At 41.3% G+C, this 23,850-nt stretch overlaps 1 protein-coding gene across 4 annotated transcripts in view; it reads right to left on the reverse strand.

The window, feature by feature from the left end:
- The window catches only part of LOC101470214 (gamma-aminobutyric acid type B receptor subunit 1), a 129,277-nt gene that overhangs the window by 73,024 nt on the left and 32,403 nt on the right, over nucleotides 1–23,850 (reverse strand). For all 4 annotated transcript variants that reach the window (XM_076886117.1, XM_076886118.1, XM_076886120.1 and 1 more), the window contains one exon: nucleotides 9,070–9,230. In XM_076886117.1, coding sequence (XP_076742232.1) covers nucleotides 9,070–9,230 — 161 coding nt within the window. The remainder of the gene's footprint in view (nucleotides 1–9,069; nucleotides 9,231–23,850) is intronic.

Consider the following 23,850-nt stretch of genomic DNA (forward strand, 5'->3'; position numbering starts at 1 on the left):
CTTGTTTCCATCAATTTCGCAAATAAGTTGCTGCCTAATATATGAAGAATTAAAAGTGCAGTTTCTGACCTCGTGGACGTTCTTTAAGAATTCACACTGAGACAACTTGCTTAGTCAGGGTTTTGCTAACGCTCTCTCTATACTGTATATATGTAGTTACACTAACAGGCTTGCATGCAGAGCTTTACTTTAAAATACTTCTAATGATTGCAGCTGAATGTGTGCAAAGAAAATGAACAAACATTCGGCACACATTAGTCAAAAACTACTTCTCAGGTAGAAAGCCTAATTATTACAGATAACGAGTAAATTTACAATAAAACAGGCTTTCATTTTCTGTGAAACGGCACCATCATTAAACCTGACACTGGTGTTTATCAAAAAACAAATTCAGTTTTACCCAGCAGCAGTTAGATATTCCTCGCACTTTCCACCTTCATCTTAATATGATGTGGCTAACAGGCCGCACTGGTATGAAATGAAGGGGTCTAGTCTGGAACACAATTGCAAAATGGCATCAGACATAGTTGAAGCTTTCAATCATTCACTGTTTCTGTGCGCGCAGGAAATTAAATCTTTGCTTGAACAGAAGCAAAATTGAAACACTGGGCAGCAAGACGAGAAAAGACTCAAGCTGTTTCAATTCATGACAAACCAGCGCAAAAACCCAGTCGCTGGGGATCAAAAACATATTTCCTTTAGGTTAGAGCCGAAGAAAAGAATCTGTATTTTTTAAACATAACATGGCTTTGCATGAGTAAAGGTCATGGACCATCAGAACCAGTATGACATCAAAGAATGATAAAGACAGGCCTCTCAGATCAGATGCTCCCATTCTTACACAGTGCATGAGTAGCTTCACTGTGGCTACAGGAAGTAGACTGCATATAGCTTCACTGAGGCTACTAGTATTCTGAGGAATACTTTTATTAACTTTATAAAATAAATTGGACAAAAAAATCAAAGACTTAAACCCCCCCCAAAAAAACCCAACAGACCCAAGACACATAAAAATAAACATTTACAAAAAACATTAATGACCTAATGACAAGTCTTTGCTGCACTTTACTGAGTTTTACTCACATGCCAGTTTCTTCTTCCTCTGCTCTCAGTCTCGCTGTGTGTGCACCTCTTTGCATAGAGCAAGTGAAATAATATTAATATACTGATGAGACATAAAAACTTCCAGAGTTACACTGTGGGAGTGAGAGCGAGTGAGCGAGGGAAAGCTTTGCTTTCCAGTCATGTCAGCTCACTTAAACACAGTTTGTGGTTGAGTAAAAAAATACAGAACAACGTGTAAGTGAACTACATGGATCAGCCTGGTGTCACTGACAGCAGATCCAAATAGTGCATCCGTAAGTTTGGCATGCTGTCAGGCTTTGGAGCTTAGAAATGTTCACAAAGCACACTAGGCTAGCTAGCCAGGATATAATGATTTGGTTACACTTGAGGAAAAACAGGAACGCAACCTCCTCACAACTAGAAAACAAAACGAGAAACAAAATGGTAGCTGACTAGTTATTGCATTGAAATTTTTTCTCATCTAGCAACAGCTAAATTGTTGCCCAGTGTTCGAGCCACGTTTCACAGTGACTGCAATCACAGATCTGCAAAACTTTGGAAATACCTGCTGTCTATTTATATCATTTAGAAATGCAGACAGATTGCCAACACGTTGCAATCAATCGGAGTCAGTCTGCACTGATGAGTAGTGATGAGTGCACATTTCTTTGCAATACTCAACTGGTATTCTGGTACTAGAAAATGTGTTTTGCTAAGCAGCTGTGTCATTTCATAGATAAACCGCTGTCCTGCAGCAACAACTTGTTGTAGTTATAAGTAGTTAATGTGAACTTCTGTTTAATGTGATGCCAACACATCATAACCTATTTGCTGATTTATCATTTAATCTCCGTATTATTACAAACAGGCTGCTCGTAATTACCAGCTTGACCCCAGTCTCTATCACATCCTGATCAGCCTGGTAGCAGACTGACTCCATCCGAATGCTGTTTTATCGCCGTTTTGACGCACCACAGTCGCTCTGAAGACACCAGCTGACTATGAGTGCTTACAGACCTGGTCCCCCTTTTCAAAGTAACCATTTCAAAGGCAACCAAATTGCAAGTACGTAGTTGCAATAACTGTGATCGCACCGCAGTCTCCAGCCACTGTTTCTTTTAGTGTGACTGTGGCATTGATGACAGTGGTAATAACAATGGGAAACCTGCAATTATTTTCTGTATATATACAATTTAGCATGTTTGATTTGAAATTAAAAAAAAACAGTAATACTGATGTTGTGAAAGACAATTACAAATAATAGAAAACAAATTAAAAAAAACATTTTAAAATGCCTTGAGCAACCAATATTAAACAGAAGCCCTTTAAATCGTAACAGAGTGTTTGTAAGATCCCTGAACAGGCTGCTCGAGTTAATTTTGCTATTAAAACCCTTAATCATTATAATAAAAGCAGATGGAGGCACGCACACAAAAACCAGCTTAGACGGAAGTTTTCTAAGAAGGTGATTCAGTTATTTTGCTTTGAACAGTTACTTATTCCATGTTCTTTTCACTTTGAATAACATAACAGGAAATGGTTAGCAGGCAGTAATAGGTGTATAATGAAAGGGTGTATTTTTGAACACAATTGTGAAATAGCACCAGACTACATAGCTGTACTTTTCAATCATGCCATTTTTCTATGAAAGCAAGAAATGAAACCTTTGATAGTATAATGGGAACACTGTGCAGAGATGAAATGATATGGAAAAGTTCAAACATCAATTCATGGTAAACCAGTGCCAAACCCATCATACAGAAGCTTTTTGTTTTAAAACCACACACTGCATATAAAAGATGGCTGAAGCCACCAATTGAGCATGTTGACCAATCTTGGAGATGTTTTTAATCACGAGTGAGGGGAGATAGATAGAAGCTACGAGAGAAACTGCTGTTATAGCGTTGCAGATTCATTAGGTGGTCACTTATAAATCAAAAATTAACACCTGAACCATCAAAATTCAACTGGTGGAGTTGCTGCACGAGGCAACTCCACTGGTTTTCTGATTCTAATACGACAAAATTAATTTGTTAGAGGAACTGCAGTTCCTCCAAAGGCCACTTGGTGTCAAACTTTACAAGAGAAATATAGAAAAACATTGGACACTAGGGATGGGTATCGTTTAGGTTTTATCCGATACCGGTGCCAAACCGGTACTTTTGAAACGGTGCCAGTGCTTAAAGAATGGAGAACACACACTTTGTCCAAAAACCTCTCGTGTTCAGCTGGTTTTTGTAAAAAGATAACAATGTTAGCCTTTTCTGCAGCTATGGGGTATATATGGTATGATTCTTGGCTGGAAGCAGTGCTTAAACAATGGAAAAAACACAAACTTTGTCCAAAAACCTCTCATGTTTAACTGTTTTCCACTTTTTCTTTGGTCATTTTAGCCTTTTTGGCCAGGGTGAAGGGAGCATCTGCCATCAAACAAGAAGACAGCCACATGTAGCTATGATGATGTTTGCTAGTTCACCTTACATGCATTAATGTAATAACGTGGTTAGCCTACTCAACGTAAATTACACACGAACAACATTAAGCTACTCACGCAGAGAAGAACGGCTGCTGCTGCATCATCATCCTCATCATTTCTGCTACACTGGCAGGGCTAGGGGCCAGGACTCTCCTCTTCGGGTTTTTGGACCATCATGGCACCGGATACCGGTACCCATCCCTATTGGACACTAGCTAATTTCTCCCTTAATTAGATTAACATGGGGGGATTTCTTTGTTGTTTAAATGTTTACTTAAGGCACGACGGCTTTGACCGACAGGTGCGTGGTGACGCAGGTAGCTGTAGCGACTAGCTGTGTGCTTTCTTTCTTTTTTCTCTTTTTTGCATGTTATTCAGCCTTAACTGTCAGATACTTCTCTTTGTGTCATGTACCAGTAGTGTCTCTATACATGCTAACATAATCAGCAAGCACATGGCCTCCTTATAAAAAAACAGAGGCAAGCAGGGGTGTTGGCAGGTTTGCAATAAAGGCTGAGGAATCTCTGCTATTCTTGGAGGTCTGTCTGCTACAGCCCCCTGGGGTCGTCACCATTTCTACTTTCATTTCTGTTCCTCCTTGGCTCATGAGAGCAGCAGCAATGAAGGCCCCCAATGCCATTCATGGTCACATTCACATTCTCTGTCACACACCCAGATTAATGCTACTGTGTGTGTACATAAAACTACACACACACTCACATACCCCACAAAAGATAGGCACTTCAGCTGCTGTCCTTGGTGCTGAAATTCCTGCAGCCAATATCGGTGTCATGTTAACATGCCCATGTAGTCTCTCCAATCAGTCATACCCAGCTGGCGAGAAGCTTTGAAAGAAACTGAAGTTTCCCTGAGCTAGGAAGAATGAGAAAACACACTTGGTCGTCATAATATGCCATCTAATTACACTCCAGATTGAATAATATCAAAAGTGTGAATAGGGGATATGATCAGGCTTGGGGGACCGCCTGAATATTGAATCTCAAAGCATGCAGAGCTACATCTCCTTAGTTCCTCATAATTGCGTCTGGCACCACACTTCAGGCTCGTGTGCCAACGGACATGCACGAGGACCACTGAAGGATACGAGTTATGCCACAGCGGATGGAAAATTGTGTCACGGCTGCCAATTAAAATCAAAAACGGAAGTGAGGGAAGCACCTTGTTTCACCGCCATTTCTCTGCATCTCCACCGTCTCACTCATCACTGTTAATAATTGATCAAAGTTTGCAGTCTCGGCTTTGATATATCCATGGCAACAGCCTGTGTGGAGAGCGCGTGTCTGCGCGCGATCCTGTGTGTGCATGTGTGCGCACATCTCAGAAGGCTGTAAATAGTCTGATGCTGTCGCCAGAATAGCCAGAGAAACAAGCCGTTCTGCTACCACGGGGTATATTCATCCATTTAAAAGACAGGCTGGGATTAAGTGTAGAGCTTCATAAATATTTTATGATGTTGAACAAGTTGAGGACATCGTTCCATACTCCCCGCCCAAATTGTCACCTGTTTGCTAAGTCAAACGTCAGAGGTGGAACTACTCTGCTTTTTCTGATTTTCTGCCACATACGGGTGTACTGTTACACCGCTCGATGCTCACATTAAAGATGGACAAAGTTTTAAATAATGAGGTCAGTGAATGTGCAAGTAATCCCTGTGAGCCAAAAGCTCAGCCAGAGCCGATCTACAAGAGCCATTTCACTTCCTATTAATCCCATTGTACAGACTCTGGCTGCAGAATAGCCCTCAATGACCGGGAGTGCATAGAGCCAAACAGCTAAAATAATCATTTACACCTGCTCCTGGACAAAAATGTCCACATTTGAATTTAGTTTCTGCAGATCTACCATCGCTAAAGCGTCTGAACTGAAGTAAATCCACACTGTTGCAGATTTACCAGTAAAATGTTGTCGTTCTGCTTATAAACACTCGTTAGTCTGTAAAGGTTTTACAACAGGACGTCCTCTCTCAGTGCCATCTGATTCTAAATAACAACTACACATAAGAAGCACCACAACAGACATTTCCATGTGTGTATAAGGAGCAGCTGGTTGTGCTGGCGGCTGAAGGTGACTGCTGCCAGAAGTCCTTTGCTTCATGCCTGAATCAAAATGGTGGATGCTATTAAGTGGACCTGTGCTGTGACATCCTTAGTATCCAGGAAAAGCATTTAACTGTAAAGCAAATATATAAATATGGAATTATATATATATATATATATATGTTGTTGCACTATTATAAATCAGAAGAAAAAAGTTTACCCCGTGAAATTTACATTTTTGTTCCACATCTTCGTACAGCCCGACTCGTGCCAGACTACCTTACAATTGCCCGCTATGAGGCCGGGAGTGTAGACAGTGGGAGTTCTTGAGTATATTAGTCTCCCAGCTCACACTGCGATGTTGAATAACTGTAAGCTGGTGGTCTTTTGTCGACGTCTAGTTGTGGTTGAAAAACACTTTGAAAACAAAAGTCAGACCAAAGCTTTCTTATGAGCTAAACATACACATTGAATATGGCCTGGAGGTCTTTGTTAGACTTTGCTGCAAGAAAGAAAAGTATATTCCACAAAGGTTATTTCTCATTCTACTGAGCTAACTGGACTCCCATCACAGGGTGCATAGCACGGGCACAAGGAGCAGAGCTACAGCGTTTGTGATGTGCTACGTTTAGCACAATATAAATGAGAAAGAATGTAAATTCCTTCAAATTTCAGCCTATATTGTAAAAACAGGCCAATGCCTACAGTAGTAATACTACTTTTTCTATGTGGAGAAGCTGTCAGATGAATGTCTGTTTTACCACTGAGTAACCACATTTTAATTTCATTCTTTCATTCTCATAATCTGATAAACACTAAACCTGTAGTTTAGCTCGAAACAACATCAACACCCGTCTGTCTTACAGTTCAGATCAGATGACCAGGGACATGACATCGGGGTTTGAGCCATGTTTGCTGGGCTGCATCTCAAACACGGGCGTAGCTTCCAGCTCCGAAAGAAGCCAGTGAAGCTCTTTTCCTCTGTTTACCTATTATTCTGGTTTTATAGGTCTGTGGGGAAACGGCTCTCGTCGTCGTAAATTTCAGTCGCACGCTGTGACAAGTTGCTAGCCTATTAAACTGCAGTGTCTCTCACTTTCTTTCTCTCAGTCTGATCCACGGCTCATTCGTCGCGTCCAAACTCTGACAGCGACCTCAAAACACTCAGATTGAGGCTTCACAAAGAACTTTGCTAACCAATAACTGAGAACCAGGAGGCTATGTCCATCTTTCCTATACGGTCTGCTATTCAGAGTTGCATTGTCTTTTCTAATCTTTGTTTGTTAAGATGTCAAAGAAAGCAGATATCCAAAATATGACAACGTCAGACAGCTTTGACAGTATTCACCCACCTTTTGTTTTGCAGGAACAGCCAATCAGAAGGAAAAGGGGAGGTAGCTGTAAGGAAAGAGGAGCGAAAATGGGGCTGCACTAAGGTGAACGAGGATCACATCGTTAATAATGTTTGTTTCTTAATTGCAAAGCTACCCTGGTAGAACACACAAATAAAAATATGGACCTGAAGATATGCATAATAGGTCTCCCTTGATGCATTTCTTTTATTTAATCATTTAGAGATGCAATAAAAGTTTCTCATCATAATAAATTCCAGTTAAGAGTCTTTGATGCATAATTACACTCCGCAGCCTTCATCTCGAGATGCAAACAAAGAGCCATTTAAACCCTCGTCTTAATCTCGCCAAGTTGTGCTTCAAATGTGCCGATCTCTTCTCAGACCAAACAAGGATGTGGAATGGGTTCTCATAACTGCATGCAAATATCATAATTAATCTCCTTCTTTATAATTGGTTTTCAGACTGTCATCCTCATTACCATTCCAGCCAGGTGAAAAACGTTTGCAATCAAAAAGTAAAAACCTCATTCTGACCACACTGTACCCAGAGTAGGAGCAATAAATTCCCCCTCCCCCTCCCGCTAGGACTTAAAATCAAGGAATTAACCAGTATCATTCAGACAATGTTACACCAGCCTCTTTGAGCTTTTCCCTTCAAAAAGGATCTGCATCTATTTCGCGAGCCGGAGGCGCCAGCGACTCCTGAAGCACGAGGAGAGATGTTTTCCAATCCCTCTGAAATCTCTTCCTTGCTTTATTTTTATGTTTATGGCTGCTACATCTGCAGATGCCTGCTTCACTACACTTGTAATCGGAGGACACACGCACGTATTTAATCTGTTTCGAGTGCAAAGAACGAGGTGTATGTCTAACAAAATGCTCTGTGCCATCAGCTCTGCATACATCCAGCGTATGATTTTGCACACATATTTCCACAGAGCTGAATCCTTGTTTGTTTCTGTGGTGTGCTTCAAGAGTAACTGTGTTGCCATGCCAACTCTCGCTCTCTTTCTCTCTCACATGCGCGCGCACACACACACACACACACACACACACACACACACACACACGCTCTCTTTCCCTGCTATTCTGTTTAACAGGATTCCAATGCAGAGCCTTGTACACCAATCAGAATAAAGCTCGTAGCAAATTTCTAACCAGTCCCTGTGCAGTTAACTGTTTGGTGCCCCAGCCAACTCTCCAGGCATCTGTCCTGCAGCATGATTGATAACAACCCTCAAGAGAAGAGACAGAGGATTGCTTTTTTTAAACAAATCTGTGTCTGCACTCATCCCACTGTTGAGAAAAACACTTCCTTTCAGTGAAAAACTTCAGGATATGCAGCAGTGAGAACCCAAAGACAAGGATTATTCACTCACAGAAATAACCCGGATTGTGATTAAGGTTGATTTGGGTGGCGTGGGTGGTTAAAAAGGGCAGTATCTGAACAAGCTGGAGGGGTGATTATTGGATTTATATTGGTCGATAATGCTGACATTTTAAAATACCACCATGATGAATGATTGATGAGCAACAAGCAGGAGGTGTGTTTGCTCATTTAGCAAAATGAATGTGGCACGGAGTGCAAAGACTCTGGGGGGTTAGCTGTCAGCGGGGTGACCCATAGATAAAAACATGAAAGAACCAAAGCACTTCCTTAGAAAAAGTGACATTTTCACCTGATACCTGATTTTTTGGTATTTGGCAAACATCAGTAAAGACGCTTCCATCACAAAGAGTATGATGTTCAAAAAATATGACCCCAAAATCTACAATACTCAAAGAAAACCTCTCCTTATGAGGTGAGCTATCATTAAAGCAGTTCCTAATGATCTTTAACTTTGGAGAAAACCAGCAATCCTAAAAAATAAAAAAGACAGCCAGTATAATTTCATAAATCTGCAATCAAAACTGGAAATAAAAGCCAGGATTTCTTTCTCTGTTTTTCATCAGAAAAGAATTGAACAAAACACTCACAGAACTGAGAAAATGACAAGAGCCCTCGTGATAATCTGAGAGGCAGATCATGACATCCCTCAGGGGCTGACACCACACACACACACACACACATCACTTTAAGTGCGCACCTCCTCTGACTCTCCTCCACATGCACTCACCATGCTGTCGTAGTGGATGAGCTCCAACTCGTAGTCGGGCAGGATGTCGCTCCTGTTGTTCACCAGGTCCAGGGCCATTTGAGCGGAGGGCATGCACGCCTGACCGCCCGGCCAGCCTCCGCTCATGGGGAACAGCGCTCCGATGTACAGCTTCTTCTTGCCTGCAGACGGCCGTGGCCAGAGGAGGAGAAGGATTATGAGAGATACCCGGAGGAGCGCCGCGTGGCCTCGGGCTGGGCGGTTTGCCCGCGGAGGACTCGTGCACATTACCAGCATGGTTCAAGGTGAGCTGAACCGGAGCAGCTTGACCCCGGTGCTGCAGCTGTAAGGTCGGGCTGTTCTGAACAATCCCACAGCTAAATGTACACTGAACTCAACACGTGTCCGGCCGCCCTGGAGTGTGTTTGGACTTTATGTTGCGCTTTGCAGATACTGTGGCGGACACCTATTTACTTTAAACTGCAAGTGTTTAGCAGATCGAGTAAATAATTAATCGGCGTGTGTTTGTGCATAATGCTTGATTAATTATGCATTGCATGCTGGATATTTTCGGGACAGAGTCGTTTACTTTGCAGAGCTCGCGGCGATCATGTGAGAACGCGGTCAACTTTCTATCTCCGCGCACATCGACACAATTGTCCAAACTAAACTAACGCGTGCTTCCGGCCTGCGATCGATCAAGATTATTGGACAGCGCGTCCCTTAGCTACTTACGACTTTTACGCAATCGGGACGCACGAACGAGACGCCGAGTCCGCGCGGAAGACGTCAAGCGGGTCGGACGGGTGCGTGTTTGGAGACGAAGCGGCGGAAACGGAGGGCTGCATCTACGATCCGTGGACGCAGTCGTGTCCCGACGGATGAAACGAGTTACCGCGGAAAAGCAGCCGCGCTAGCGCTCTGCGACTGAGCCACTGCAGCACCGGCTGGCTGAGTGTGAGGAGAGAGCGAGGAGGGGAGAGAGAGCGAGCCTGCACGAGCTCTGAGAGTGAGTGAGAGAGAGAGAACGAGAGAGAGAGAGGCTAAACCTCAAAGATTTTGACATTTGCACGGTGACTTTAACTTCAGCACTGCTTCCACTGCACACACGCGCATTCTTTGGCTTTGCATTTCTTGCATATGTGCGCCCATAATCAATATCTGATCAACGCATCGGCACAAATGGCCAAAAACAAGCTTTGGTATTTAACAGGTAGCCTACAGGAGGTCCGGGCAGGCAATATATGATCAATATAACGAGCTAACTCGTGTCAGCGTGAGCCGCTTCAGTTTTTCACACAATAAAAACAGAACAAACTTGTTGGGTTAGTTTTCAGTGAGTGGCTCTGCTGAACGTGGTCACATGTCCGCACAGTTTGATCCCACTCACAGTGGCATTCAATTATATTTCAGCCGCTTTTCTCAACTGCGCTGAGTTCTTGTAGAGTCATAAATGTCAAGGTTACATATAATTAACGTTCCAGTGTTTAGATTTAATGATGCACTGAGCGAAGCCTTATTCAATAATCTGCCTGTTATTTTTTTCCAATTAATTGATTTTTTTATTAGTCTATAAAAATGTCAATAAAAGATTCCCAGCACAGTTCTGAGAATGCCAAGGTGACACCATCTTATCAGTCCAAAGGTTTCCAGTTTACCCTCACACAATATTAAAAAAAGAAAACTTCTAGTCACAAGCTCGATCATTTTCAGTTTTTACTTCAAAAACGATTTTAAAATATATGTTAAAAAGAATGTTAACAGTAAATTATGTATGGGTAAATAGTGCGGTCTCTACAATCAAAGTTTGGTTGGGTAATGTCACAATAACGTCCACCATGGATCCCGTACTCGACCCTTCAGAGTGCACAACACTAACAACAACATAAGACCAAAGCCTCACTGCAGCAGGATACAAAGCACTGGAAATATATTATTTACACATTCTAAAAGCATTACATCTTATAGGATAATATGACAACACAATAGTGTGACTTTGGTATGACATCATAGTTAGACTACTAATATATACTGTTGTTCTATAAAGTCTCTGGATATTCTGACCATAGAGCTGTTTCCACAGTGTCAGCAGCTGGTAGTGTTGCAGCTTTCTAAATCATAACCAAATGCAACGTGACTGCAGGGTTAACTGACTGATTTGTAGTTGAGTTCAAAGGGACGACAAGGACATCTACACAACACATCGCAAGTTTGTTAAAACTCATTAGAGGCTATGCTCTCTCTCTCTATTGTTCTTTTCCTGACACTGGTCATTTCCAAAGTCTGAGCCACAGCTGTAGATGTTGAATGAAATGTAGGTGAGCCATTAGAAATCATTTACAGCAATAACAAGATAGTAATAATGGTTTAAATCTGCCAGCTAAACAGTTACATTTAAAACAGGATATCTCATAATCGAGTTAAAGAATTGAATGGAGCTGCAGTTACAGCATCAGGCAGCAGAGGTGGAGCTGTTTCAGAGATTCAGCCTGGACAAGCAAATGAATTTCAGTGTGTTTATATGTGTGACCGTACAGTCGTCCAGCCTGTGACGGCGTGTGGGGATATGGTGTCGTTGCCAGAGAGACGAGATGGTTTGCAGAGTTTAGACTTAAGAATATCCTCATCAGTGGTAATTCCAGGACAATTTCAAGGATTTTCAAGGGAGATCACAATGAAAAGACAACAGAGAAAACACTTCATCTTAGATTTGTCATGATCAGAGTTGTGATTAAAAGCTTGGGTGGAAGATTTTCAGATTTCAAAATGGGTCACGGCAGTCTTAAGTTAGAGAATAGCTGCGCTGCGCTGTCGGGCAAAACCAAGCATTTCTTCAATTAAACAACACGTTTGGGTTTATGTCCACACATCTATCCATTCTCTTCCACTTATCCTTAACAGGGTGGGGGTGGGGGGGGGGGGGGGGCGCGTCTGGCTTTATGTGATTAACAACAGTGTCTCAGAGGCAGCACCAAGATAAGCTGCCACCATTTGTCTCAATGACCACTTTGCATCTATTTGTCAGTATCTTAACCAGCTTCATGAGTTTGTCATTTCGAATGTGTACCACTTCACAGCTGAACCTTTTCAAAGGTTAACAGGTGGAACTTTTTCCTCCTGAATGATTGAATATTGTGCTGATGTAGTGTTTGCATGGAAAAAACAGTCCTGGTCCCTTAATGAGATACAGCAGTCCATCATTAGCCTATTTTAAGAAATGAAGGTCAATTATTTGGAAAACATTAAGGACTGAAGGTTTTTTCAAGTTCAGTCACAAAAATCATCAAACACTGTGATGAAACTGGCTCTCCTGAGGATAACCGCAGGAAACGAAGCCACAGAGTTCCCTCTGCTGCACAGCAGAACTCAGAAATCAACAGCTAACAGCAGCTTAGATTAGAGTGAAACATGAGCTTTTCCCCGAGTTCAAGCAGCGGGTGTTTCTGAACATCAGCCTCGACTGTGGAACTGGCCCAAAGAAATCAAGAGGAAGAAGGGAAGTGCTGGAACTAAGAAAGACACAAGAGACCGGAAGGAACTTGGAGTTTTGATCTGAACTCGATCTGATTCTGACAATTTTGGTCGTCGCTGTATTTGAGAGGTTCAGAGAAGGTGGATGGTTTCTGCACTGAGAAGGAGCCGTGATGGAGGGCAATGCTGGAGGCGTTGTTTTGAGGTCAGAATTCGAGGTAGCAATGGACAGTAGCACCAGTGTTATTTTTTTTTAACAGTAAAATGTAATTTAAGCGACACTGAGTTGTATGCTGTTGGCATTTTGGAGGACTGCAAGTTAATCTCCATTACAGAAAAGTAGAGCCCAAACAATTTATCAGCAGGCTGATATTATTGGCCAATATTAGCTATGCGCCAATCTATGAGTATCTGTATTTAAAACAGCCGATAAACAAAAACTGAAAAGGAAAGAAGAGATGAGAGAAACACCTTTTGAGTATTGACATTGCATTGTTTGCCCAGAGGGAACTCTGCAGCGTCCTTGTGGCAGCCGCGTGTGTGGAATGCCACAAAGGCAACAACCGATCTGAGCAGCGTCCGGCAGCCGCTACGCAAGTAAATGCAAAACTACACGTAACAAATGTTGGAAATTCTTTGTGATTTGTGTATTAGAAAGAAAAAAATGGACTGATATATCAGAATATCGGATTTTTAAATCACAGATCTGGGATAATTCAGTTTAATGCAACAAACCTCTTCATGAAGATCATATTCTTTCATTTTTGTAGCTGCACTTCTATATAAAATACCAAAACAGGTAAAATGCCCGTTTCAGGTGAAGGCTTGCTTCTTTTTGTTATCTTTAATAAGCATATTTTTGTGGGTTCAGGCTGATTGTCTGACAAAACCAGACATGTCATGGCTTCAGGAAAGCTGCTCACCTCTTCTGACATTTTACAGACCAGAAGATTAAGAGAAAAAATAAGCAGTAGATTATATAGAGAGAGACTGAAAAAATCATTATGCGAGGTATAAGCAGGACATTCTTCAGGCCTTTCCTCTGAATTACAGTCTTTCGAAAGCTGTTGAATAAGCTGAAAAATGTTATAATTTCACCCTAAGAAAACCTATGCCTCGATGCTGTTTGACCTGCAAATCGATCACTCCACGCTTGCCAGACGAGCACACAAGTAACGTGTAACTGATCTGTAACCACCTCTGCCAGCTCTGCCTTCTCTTCCACAATCAAGTCTAAAAATGCTACCGAAGCCGCTTTAAGAAATCAGCGCTAAACGTGGCGAGCAGCATCAATCACTCCTGATCTTATTTGCCTTCATCTCGATCTGAGAAGCGTGGTGACGGCGATGTAGCTGGTGTTGATGAGAGGGAGGCTGGACGCTCGGCACACCTGCTGTTTGAACCCTCTGTTCACATTCAGCACAGTCTGTCGGTATCTCTGACACACAGAGACACGCACACTCGCACCTTTTGGATGATAAACACACACGTAGAATCGGGCCTCAGCTGGCTTTTACTTGTGTCTCTCTTTCAGATGAATGTTTGATGTTTTGGGAGATCATTCGATGTCTTTGAATCATTTGAGGAATGATAGAGCTAAAACTTAACAGCTTATTATCTAAACTGAAATCTCAGAAAATCGTGGCGGCGGTGGCGACACTTTTAGCCGATTTCAAGCATTATTGGATTACTGACTTCACTCTTATTCCATTTTATGGTCTTGTTTTTGCCTTTCTTGTGTAAGTGCTCTAATTGCAATGTAATGTTAGCGTTAGCTTTTGAAAATTACTCATTGCAATGATTGAGAAGAAGACCATTATTTCTCCGGGCCAAATTAAAATCTCTCTGTAGTTGGGCGATGGAATATGACTATTATATAACCCTGGTTCATTACCCAAATCTCATTATCTGGATATCTCCGTGTAGCAGAGAGCTATTCAGATCCAGCTGCTAACAAGCCCTCACAGGCTGACATGAGTGCAGTGATCATCTACTGGCATTTGCCTTCCACTTCCTCCACCTCTTCCTCGCTGCCACCCGTGACCCATCCAACACACCATCAATTATTCAGCTGTGAACTTTATATGCTGTTTCCCTCCATAAGCCTGCAGCCAACACAGGCAAGATGCGACAGCATCGGACGGTGCACTGTTAACAACCCTCATGGTGGCAAATGCCACATTGGGAGAAGACATTAGCTGAGGCACAGCCTGAAAAAGCTGCATTGGAGAAATGAGTGCTGTAACATGTTGCTGAGCTGCTTTAATGAGGCGCCTTGTACTGTAAATGTGTGTGTCTGCAGTTTGCACAATGGGTATCCTTCAGAATAATGGCCTGTTTTCCTCCTGGTAGACGTGTTAGTGGAAAAATACTGTTTCCTTTTTAACAATAGACAGATTACATTCGCCTCCACCTGCGGAGCACGTGTTACGCTGGCAGAAATCCAAATTGATGTGCTGAAAAATCGATATCGGGGAAAATAGGATTCCCAAGATCTGTTTCAGATATACGGTACGGTTTTTTCAACGCGCAACTTTTTCCTTTTGTGGTGGAAGTGCCGGCCAGGATTATTTGAAAGAGCGTGATTTATGGAAGCATGAATGCTGGCCAGTATGGTAGAAAAATGTAGTTCATCAGGCAGTAAAAAGGACTAACTTAGATACAGTGTCATCATTACATAATTTGTCCTGCAGCAGCTCTCTCCACTCTGCAGCATCTCACTTATTAGAGAAATCTATCTTGCCTGAGTATCGGGGCGGAGTGGATTCTGTTAAGAATAATAAATCCACTGCTTAACTATAAAACGATTCCACTGGGACATAACTTCTGTGTATTTTTTATAAGTATACCAGTAAGAAAACATCTAGAATATCTTCTGCTTCACTGTCAGAAGGTTTCCTCTGCCAAAATATTGCTACTCGTGTGCTTTGGAAATCCATTACTGCCATGCGCAGGTCTCAAACTCACATTTGCATGAGGTGAGGAGCGTGACACTTGAGGTAAATTATTTTTTTTAAATGTGCAGCTCAACTTTTTGGGGCAACCCTAAACTCGCAGCAGCTGCAGTGACATCCACAAATCTCAGGCTGGGAGTGAAAATGCTTCTTTTTTGCATTAGTTTTGAATTTACTAGAAAATATTTCAATATATATGAGAAGCTTAATGTTCAGTCTAAGCTTGTTGAAGCCTGATAACTCACATTATCCCAGCATGATTTGATAATCATTTAATCAGCGACTCCCACCTGACCCCTCACCATCACATGATTTCTTTTAAACAGTAACTTTAGTATATTTAATGAAGTCATGCAAAATTATACAAATAGGCCATAAATATTTTTCCTCAAAGTGCAGACGGGTGGGATGAAGTTTTCCGTTTGATTATTGCAATTATTTTTTTCCCAAGCGTTTTTGAGCCCACATGACATTTTCAAGGTGGAAAAACCCATTTCAGCTCCAAGCAACCAAATCTATTTTACAGCCAACCTGAATTTTGTTCAGCGTGAATTTTTCAATAAGCAACTTTGAGAATCAATATACATCGAGGGAGAGCTATAGGGGATGTGTTATAGCTTTAATAACAAAAATGCTCCAGTTTAATATTGCAGATGTTGATCTGTTTTCTGATTATTGAAAGTTTAAAAAGTGCATTTTGGGTAAAAGTATAGGTGGCTGATCAAAGCATGTTCTAGCATATGTGTGACAGTTCATCAACTGTATCCAGATCATTTCATCATATATAATAATCCAATTTTAAAACTCATGAAAGTAGCTTATGGCTGTGTAATGGAGCAGCGACATTCATACTCATATCACCTTGATTAAACTACTTTTGCTCTTTTTGCAATTTGTTTCTTTAAACGTGTCATTTAAATGGATGTTTTTCATCTCTGAAGATTTCCTGTGGCTGTACTTGTGCAGTTATGTGGGATCAAAAACTGACCTGTAACTCAGAAAACATTAATGAGGTGTGACGGTACATTTTTCTTCATGACTAAATTTATTCTACCAAAAGAAAAAGAGCTGACTGCAAAAGGGTCAAACGGGAACTTCTATTTGATTTGGTGTTACCTCCAACGGAAGAAGACGGAAAAAGAAGAAGGACGATTTTACACGAGGCTGTAAATATTCGCCTCATATTATGACAGACTAAGTGAGCGAGGTTTCTGGGCAGTTATGTTTATTCCTGTGTGAATCAATAGGTATCAGGCTGCAAATATGTGTCATCATGTTTGTTCCGATAAAAAGTCTTAAAAAGTTTTCCGACGCGCATGAAAAGAAAGTTTTTGTTTCTACTGTGCAAAGTTGTGACATTACAGCTTCACTAATGAGTGGATCCAGAGTGCAATCACAATCAACAATCAAGGCCCTGAACAAATGCCACGCTCATTTACATCATGGCTAAAGTGAGCAAAATAATAGGCAGCACACTGAACTTCTCTTAACTACAATAATGAACTGACAGCAGTGGCTGCCAACACATACCTGAAACCTCTGTGTGCATGCGTCAGTGCAACAACATGATCAGATCATATGTTTCACAGCTCCACTGTTGATTGGCTCTTTGAAGGCAGGGTGAGATTAACACCATCTTTACAGCCTCAGAGTTCACTCATTTCTATTCATAATTCTTTGAGTGTCATGTCTGTGTCTCTCTCTTATTATCTCTCTGGTTGGGAATTTTTGACTCATAAACTTTCAGCGGGGTTGACGTAATACGAATGTGGAGGAAAGTCTGCGGCAGTCTTTGTTTCCCTAAAGTTTTGAGCTGTGATTGGGCCAATTATCCTGCTGCAGCACAAATCCTTCCCCACAAAAATGCAAACCAGAGGGTGGAGCACATCTCTGCAGAGTAGAGAGCTGCTTCTCCTCAGCCAGGGTGGAGTCAGTTCACTGCAGGTGTCCAGCTACAAACTTTTCTCTTTCTGGCATCATTCGTTCTCTCCTTACATTCAGCCTCAAGTTACTGCCACTGATCTTTACCAGGGTTCATCTGTAAACTGGACTTTCTGTCCTCGTTTCTCCTCCTGGGAAATGGTTTCGAGACGCTCCTCATCCTCTGAGACCACAGCTAGACAGCTTTCTTTTGACTTTGGCTGATTCAGCTCTTGTGTTCTTTATTTAGTAAATTCTATATCTGTGATAAACCTACTTTGCTGTCTCTCAGTGAACAAGGCTTGATGAATTGATCCGCTGAAGGCTTTAGAGTTTCATGCACTGGCCCCTGATTTGGCTCAGAGAATACCTCTGTTTGCTCAGAATAACAGTCCAACTTCTCTGTTACTTTGCTCTCATGCCATCCTTCCCATGGATCACATGCTGTAAAAAGTTCACATAGGTATCACAAAGCACCAAATCCCACAGTGAACTTGTGTTACCAATTTTGTGGAGCTCACATAAACCATCCTTCAGCCCACTTTGTTTGCTTTAATTACAATAAACTGAAGCCCATTTGCACCATCCTGCTACAAAAGCACTCTTTTTATACACTGAACATCGTTTCCAACAAATTACACTTTTTTACTTGTTTTTGTGCAGCAATAATTACAAGTTTACATAAAATAATCAGCAAAAATCAAAAGACACACACATCCAAAAGAAAAAAAAGGTGAAGGCTGATTTTTTTTGTCTGTATAAAATGACAACCCTTCACCAGGTAATCTTGTTGATGGTTAAAGACAAATGCGAGGCTCGAAGGGAGAGGGTAATTTTCCTTTTTCCGTTTGTAAAGATTTATGTCTTCAGTCGGAGCAAATTTGCTTGAAGCCAAGTGCTAACACAACAGCGTTGAAAAGTCAGGAATGATCAGGGGCTGAAGCATATTGTTGGTTTTCAAAAGATAAATAGAAATAAGCCAGCCATCATGATGTCGTAGCCTCTTAGCTCTTTTAAAATCTGATGATATTAAAAAAGACTCCGGGGATTATTATGCCCCTGTTTTTGCTGCCTTTCTTCTAGGGGCGCATATGGTTGTTAAACTGTTGTCAGAGAAACAGTAACAGACACTAGATGCAGTCCTGTTGCATCTACACACAGAAACACACACAAGGTTGAGCAGACTCAGACAGGAGCAGGGTATTAACCTTTCTCCCGCTGAGGAGGCAGTAAGTGGGCGGTGATGGCACATGGAGTGGAGACAGAGCAGAGCTAGAAGGAGGTCAGTGTTGAGACAGTGGATGGAAATTTCTATTTGAGGAAACAGTCTTCTCTGTTGCTTAGTTAATTATGTGTTTGTTAAGTCTGTGACATTTGCAAAGTTTTTCACCGGCAACTTATTCTTCCACCTATCATTGCCTGCATAAAGCTAAGAGTTCAGTGTTGTATATCCTGTTTGTGTGGGACTATGAAGAGGGTGTGTACGTGCAGCCTTATGGGTCTCTGTCACAGACTCTAAAAGAATCTATGGCAGTGATTCCCAATTAGAGGTATAAGTACCCCGGGGGATTACGCAGACAGATTGTCTTAACGAATATATAAAAAATAAAAACATATTTTAGAGTTTAATTGAAGAATTAAGTGGACCTGAACAGGTTTGTGCAGAAAATTGTTAAGAAGCTCACCAAAGTTGAAGGTATTAGAGAAAAGTAAGGATGTTTCATAACAGTGTGCATAACATTGTTAGCAAAAAGCCTGAATGAACAAATACAGTCGTTCATGAATAAACATATTAGCTAGCTGGCTAAAATTATTAAGTGAGTTGGTATTGCTGCTTCTTTTAAGTGTTAAAACTAAAAGTGTAAAGGTCTGGAATTATTAATTGAGGGTCAAATTTTAAATTGTAAACTAAAAGAATCAATGCACATGTATCAGTCTCTCACATCATGGTGGTCCTTTATGTGCAGCCAACCACAGCATTTTAACTGGGTGGAGGGAGCACTCCCATTGGTTTTAATGGGAAGCCTTTTTTCCAATTATAGTGTTATGAGCTGTAAGATTCTAACATGCTAACTGAAGCCTGTAGAGTCGGACATGCAGCTCGCTCTCTCCATTCCTGGGAAGACTGTGGCATTGTGTTAACACACACTTGAATGCTACAGACCAACAAACTGACAAAACTACCTACTTAGGCTACTTTAGCTCTTAATTCCTTCAGAAGCACTAATGGTGTTCTTTAGCTAAACGTACAAATTAAAGTTATAACTTGTTTGCTAAAGTTATGGACGAAGACATGAAATTGTTTAGGATGAAAACAGCCTAATACATAAACTAAGAGTTAACAGTTGAAATGTATTTATTAAAAAGAGTGATTGAAAGTTAAAATAGAAAGAAAAGTGTAAACGTTAGTTAGCAGTAATGGAAACAAATGTAGCAAAAGTAGCATAATGAAAAAGTGTCCACCAGAAACGTAATTAGCAAACCTGTAGTTAAAGATAACTAGTTTGCTTATCATAACTGTTAAACTGTTAGTTATATAAGGTCCTTTTAAAATGACCCTTTCCAAATTTTAACGCTCACCACCAATATTCATCCGTGGATGTGTTAAAAAAAATGTAATCTTTTTCTTTTGAATTTTCTACTTAAGCAACATATTTCCTCAGGAAGCACCGACTTGTCTCATGTTAGCATTAAAAAACTGCTGTACAAAAGCACTGAGCCACCCTTCATTTCTGGCAGAATAGGAACTGTGTGCAGTGATTTATTGAATCCTAAATCTAAGTGTGCTAACATAAATGAAAAAGCAAAAAAAAAAGCATTTAAAAAAAAAGCTTTCTTTCTTTCTTCTCCACAGCCTGAGCTCTGTGAGGCAGCATTCTTGTCATTTCTTTATGTAGTCTTCAGGAAAAGTTCTCCAGGCTTCTTGAAGGACGCTCAAAGCTCTTCTTTGGATGTTTCTGCCTTTTGTTCTGTTCAGGCCACTTCGCTGCTTTCATCGTTTCATCACTTTTGAAAAGATCTCCAACACCGTGGCTGAAATGCAGCCCCGAGCCATGACAGAACCTCCCTCATAGACACTCGCTGGTGCGCCTCTCTCCTGACGTCCTCCTTACACACTGATCACGACTTGAACCAAAAATTTCAAACTGGGATTCATCAGACTCCAGCAGACCAGTTGCCACTGATGTTCAGTCTTTTCTCCCAGTTTCTCATCCTTAAGGCTTCTTGAACGCCTGAGAGCGTTTGTGATGAGGCTTCAGTGAACAGCACGTGGATCACCCGAAGGTCCCGATGCATCTCTCAGGTCCTGTGTCAGATCTTTGATGGATTTTTCCTGTTTCTTAAAGACACGACTTTCAGATATTGTTCATTCACTGTCAATGTTTTGTTTTTTAGACCTGCCACTTCTGCTTTAGTCCTCCACTCGTCCAGTTTCCCTCAATTTTTTAACAACACACTACACATTATACTGTGACATGCCAAGTCTTCAGCTGATAGTTCTTCTGGAATCACCTTGTTGGTGCAAAGATACAATTTTATGTCTGTCGAACTGTGTTACCGTTGGTATTTTTCATAGATTCAACAAAAATGGGAACAAATGATGTGTTTTTGTCGTAGGCTGCAGGTAGCAAAGTGCCTAAAGATACAATTTAAAATGTGTTCTTTGCTAAAATTTTCTTTTATGTTCACACCACCGGTTTATCCTTCGAGTTAGGTACCTTTCTCTGCTTGGATGCTGCTCACGAGCACCTAAAAGGAACAAAGACTGGCTCTTTGGATGTCATATGTCAAGAAATGAGGGGTGGCTTTAAACTTTTGCACAGCATTGTACCTGTACAGAAATGAACCACTGACAGTTTATGGAGAGGAGGTGTTGATGGAGGAGTCCATCTGACAGGTGTTTGGGAGAACACCAGACAAAAAAGGTTGAACAACCAGTCTGAAAGCGTGGCCAGTTCCTAATGTGGTGACATAACTGTGCAAGAGGACGAACCATCCTGCAACAGTTACTAATGTATTCATGATTCTTGCCAGGGGTCAGATCAAGTGGCTCTTCTTGTAGATGCGTCGACCCTTTATTCTACCAGGGAAGGCTGACTAAGCACATTAGTTTATTTTCAGAGAACGACCTGCTGTGAACTTGCACAGTTTAAACTCTGTGTTTAAGTAACGCTGTGTGTAGCAGCGGGCCGGCGTGAGCAGAACATCCCTCTAATATTGTATCCCTGTAATATCCTGTCCATTTTCAAAAAGTGAATCTTCAGAGAAAAAGTGATTAGCAACAAACTAATAAGAATATAATTTCCATTAAAACTTTGGAATTACAATTAAGCAAAGACACAGGGGGGTTCGTTTAGATGAGAGAAAATACTTCCTCACTAATGAGCAAATGAAACCGTCCTCAAAGTCATAAATGAAGGATTTACTCAGAACCTTTCTTCGTGTAATTGGCTCGTTGGAAACTGGAGCAGAGCCCGTGAGCTCTGCAATGTGTGCATTTTCTGATATAAGATATGAAAACTATCTTCCTCAACTTATGTTTACAGCTTCAACTATGATCTTGTTTATCACAGCAGTAAAAAAAAAAAAATATTGAGTTGGACAAGCTGTTCAAAGCTGTTCATGCCCTCAAGTCAGATCTTCCAGCTGGTGTGGGGATTTAAACCTTCAGTTAGAACAAGCGCCTGTTGGTGCTTCAGGCCACTGCTGCCCCACATGGAGACACGCCCGAGTGTGGGGGGTTTCTCAAAGATCTCTTCTGCCCTCTTCTGGTGAAGAAGTCACACCGCAGCCTGGTGTCAAACTTAGAGGACTGACGGGAGATCAAAGATGGAAGTCTGTTTATGAAATATATTATGATTTGAGGTCTACTCTTTGAAACACTGCATATTTGTGATGATTTGACATGTATTTAAAAAGTTGATTTTATCTGATGTAAACTGATTTTTGCCAACGTTCCAAAGAGGCTCTGTGTTTCAGTGTCCACTTTTATGTCGCTAAACATCTGCACAACTTTACATCTATTCTGTTTGTGCTCATCTTACAGAAGGATTAGAAGGAAAAGATTATTCTATTGAGAATTTTATTTTTAAAGACAATGGAGGATATTTAGGTTCAGGCTAGCAGACACTATGTCACACTGGAAGGATGCACTGCAAACACAAAGGAAGGTGATAAAGTGTGTAGATATAGTTAGATGTTGGGGTAGGCTAAATATGAGAATGGAAGAATGAATCTGTTTGTGTACTAAATGGACTGTATGATGTGTCGGTTTTTAATTTTTTTAGCACTCAAAGCACTTTTTAAACTGCTGCATCCACAGACACACGCATGCACACCCAGATGGATGCATCAGAGGGTATTTGGGATTCGGTGCCCTGCCCAAGGACACTTCAGCATATGGCTGCAGGAGTCTGAGATCAATAGGATCAAAGTGCAGAGGTTTATACAGGAGATGTGACTGAAATGAACAGTATTGTTAAAAAAAGTAATTTCAGAGTTCAGCTTCTTCACGGCCATGTTGAGTTTTCAAATGCTTAATGGGCTTCATTACAAAGCTAATTATAAAATAGTATATATACTCATTTTAATAACCGAATGATTCCCTGTAATGTTACGTCATCTGCGTCACTATTTACAAACATTTGTGAAAGAATGTGGTTGTTCTAAACAGATCACTGAACGTAAGCAGCTTGTAAAGCAGCGGTCTCCAACCTTTTTTGCGCCACGGACCGGTTTATGCCCGACAATATTTTCACGGACCGGCCTTTAAGGTGTCGCGGAAAAATACAAAACAAAATACAACAAAACAAAACTAGTACCGAAAAAAAGAAGATTTATTCATAACACACGTGAAAAGACCCAGGAAAACCGAGTTAACGATAAAAACGATAACAAAATCACGCTGAAAACCCTGAAAAGCATACATTTCACACCTGAGCCTCTACTCTCGCGGCCCGGTACCAAACGACTCACGGACCGGTACCGGTCCGAGGCCCGGGGGTTGGAGACCGCTGTTGTAAATGATCATTCGAACAAATCACCATATGACATCTCTTCTCTTCTTCTTGTTCCATGATCAGCTGTAAGTAGTATTATAGCACAATGGAAGCATTCAGGATCCGTAGCAGTGTAAGACCACGGTGGTTACACAGCAGGGTCACAGCGTGTTGCCAGCTCTCTGCTGACTCAGTAACTGCAGAGCATGAACATCAGTACAAAGGCTGTGTGTCGGGAGCTTCATGGCCTGGGTTTGCACAGCTGACCTGTGTCGTGTTTGCTATGGTGATTGGTTTGTTATTTTGGATCGGGATATAACCTGTTATGTCAGGGTGCTCTATGTCACGGTACTGGGTCGTGTGGCCCAGTGTTTGAGTTTTATTGTATTTCGTTATTCATTGGTTTTCTAGTTTCAGTTTAGTTTATCTGAGTAATTTCTACAATGCGCAGGTTGCTG

The sequence above is a fragment of the Maylandia zebra genome, linkage group LG1, assembly GCF_041146795.1.
Source record: "Maylandia zebra isolate NMK-2024a linkage group LG1, Mzebra_GT3a, whole genome shotgun sequence".
Taxonomy (NCBI): domain Eukaryota; kingdom Metazoa; phylum Chordata; class Actinopteri; order Cichliformes; family Cichlidae; genus Maylandia; species Maylandia zebra.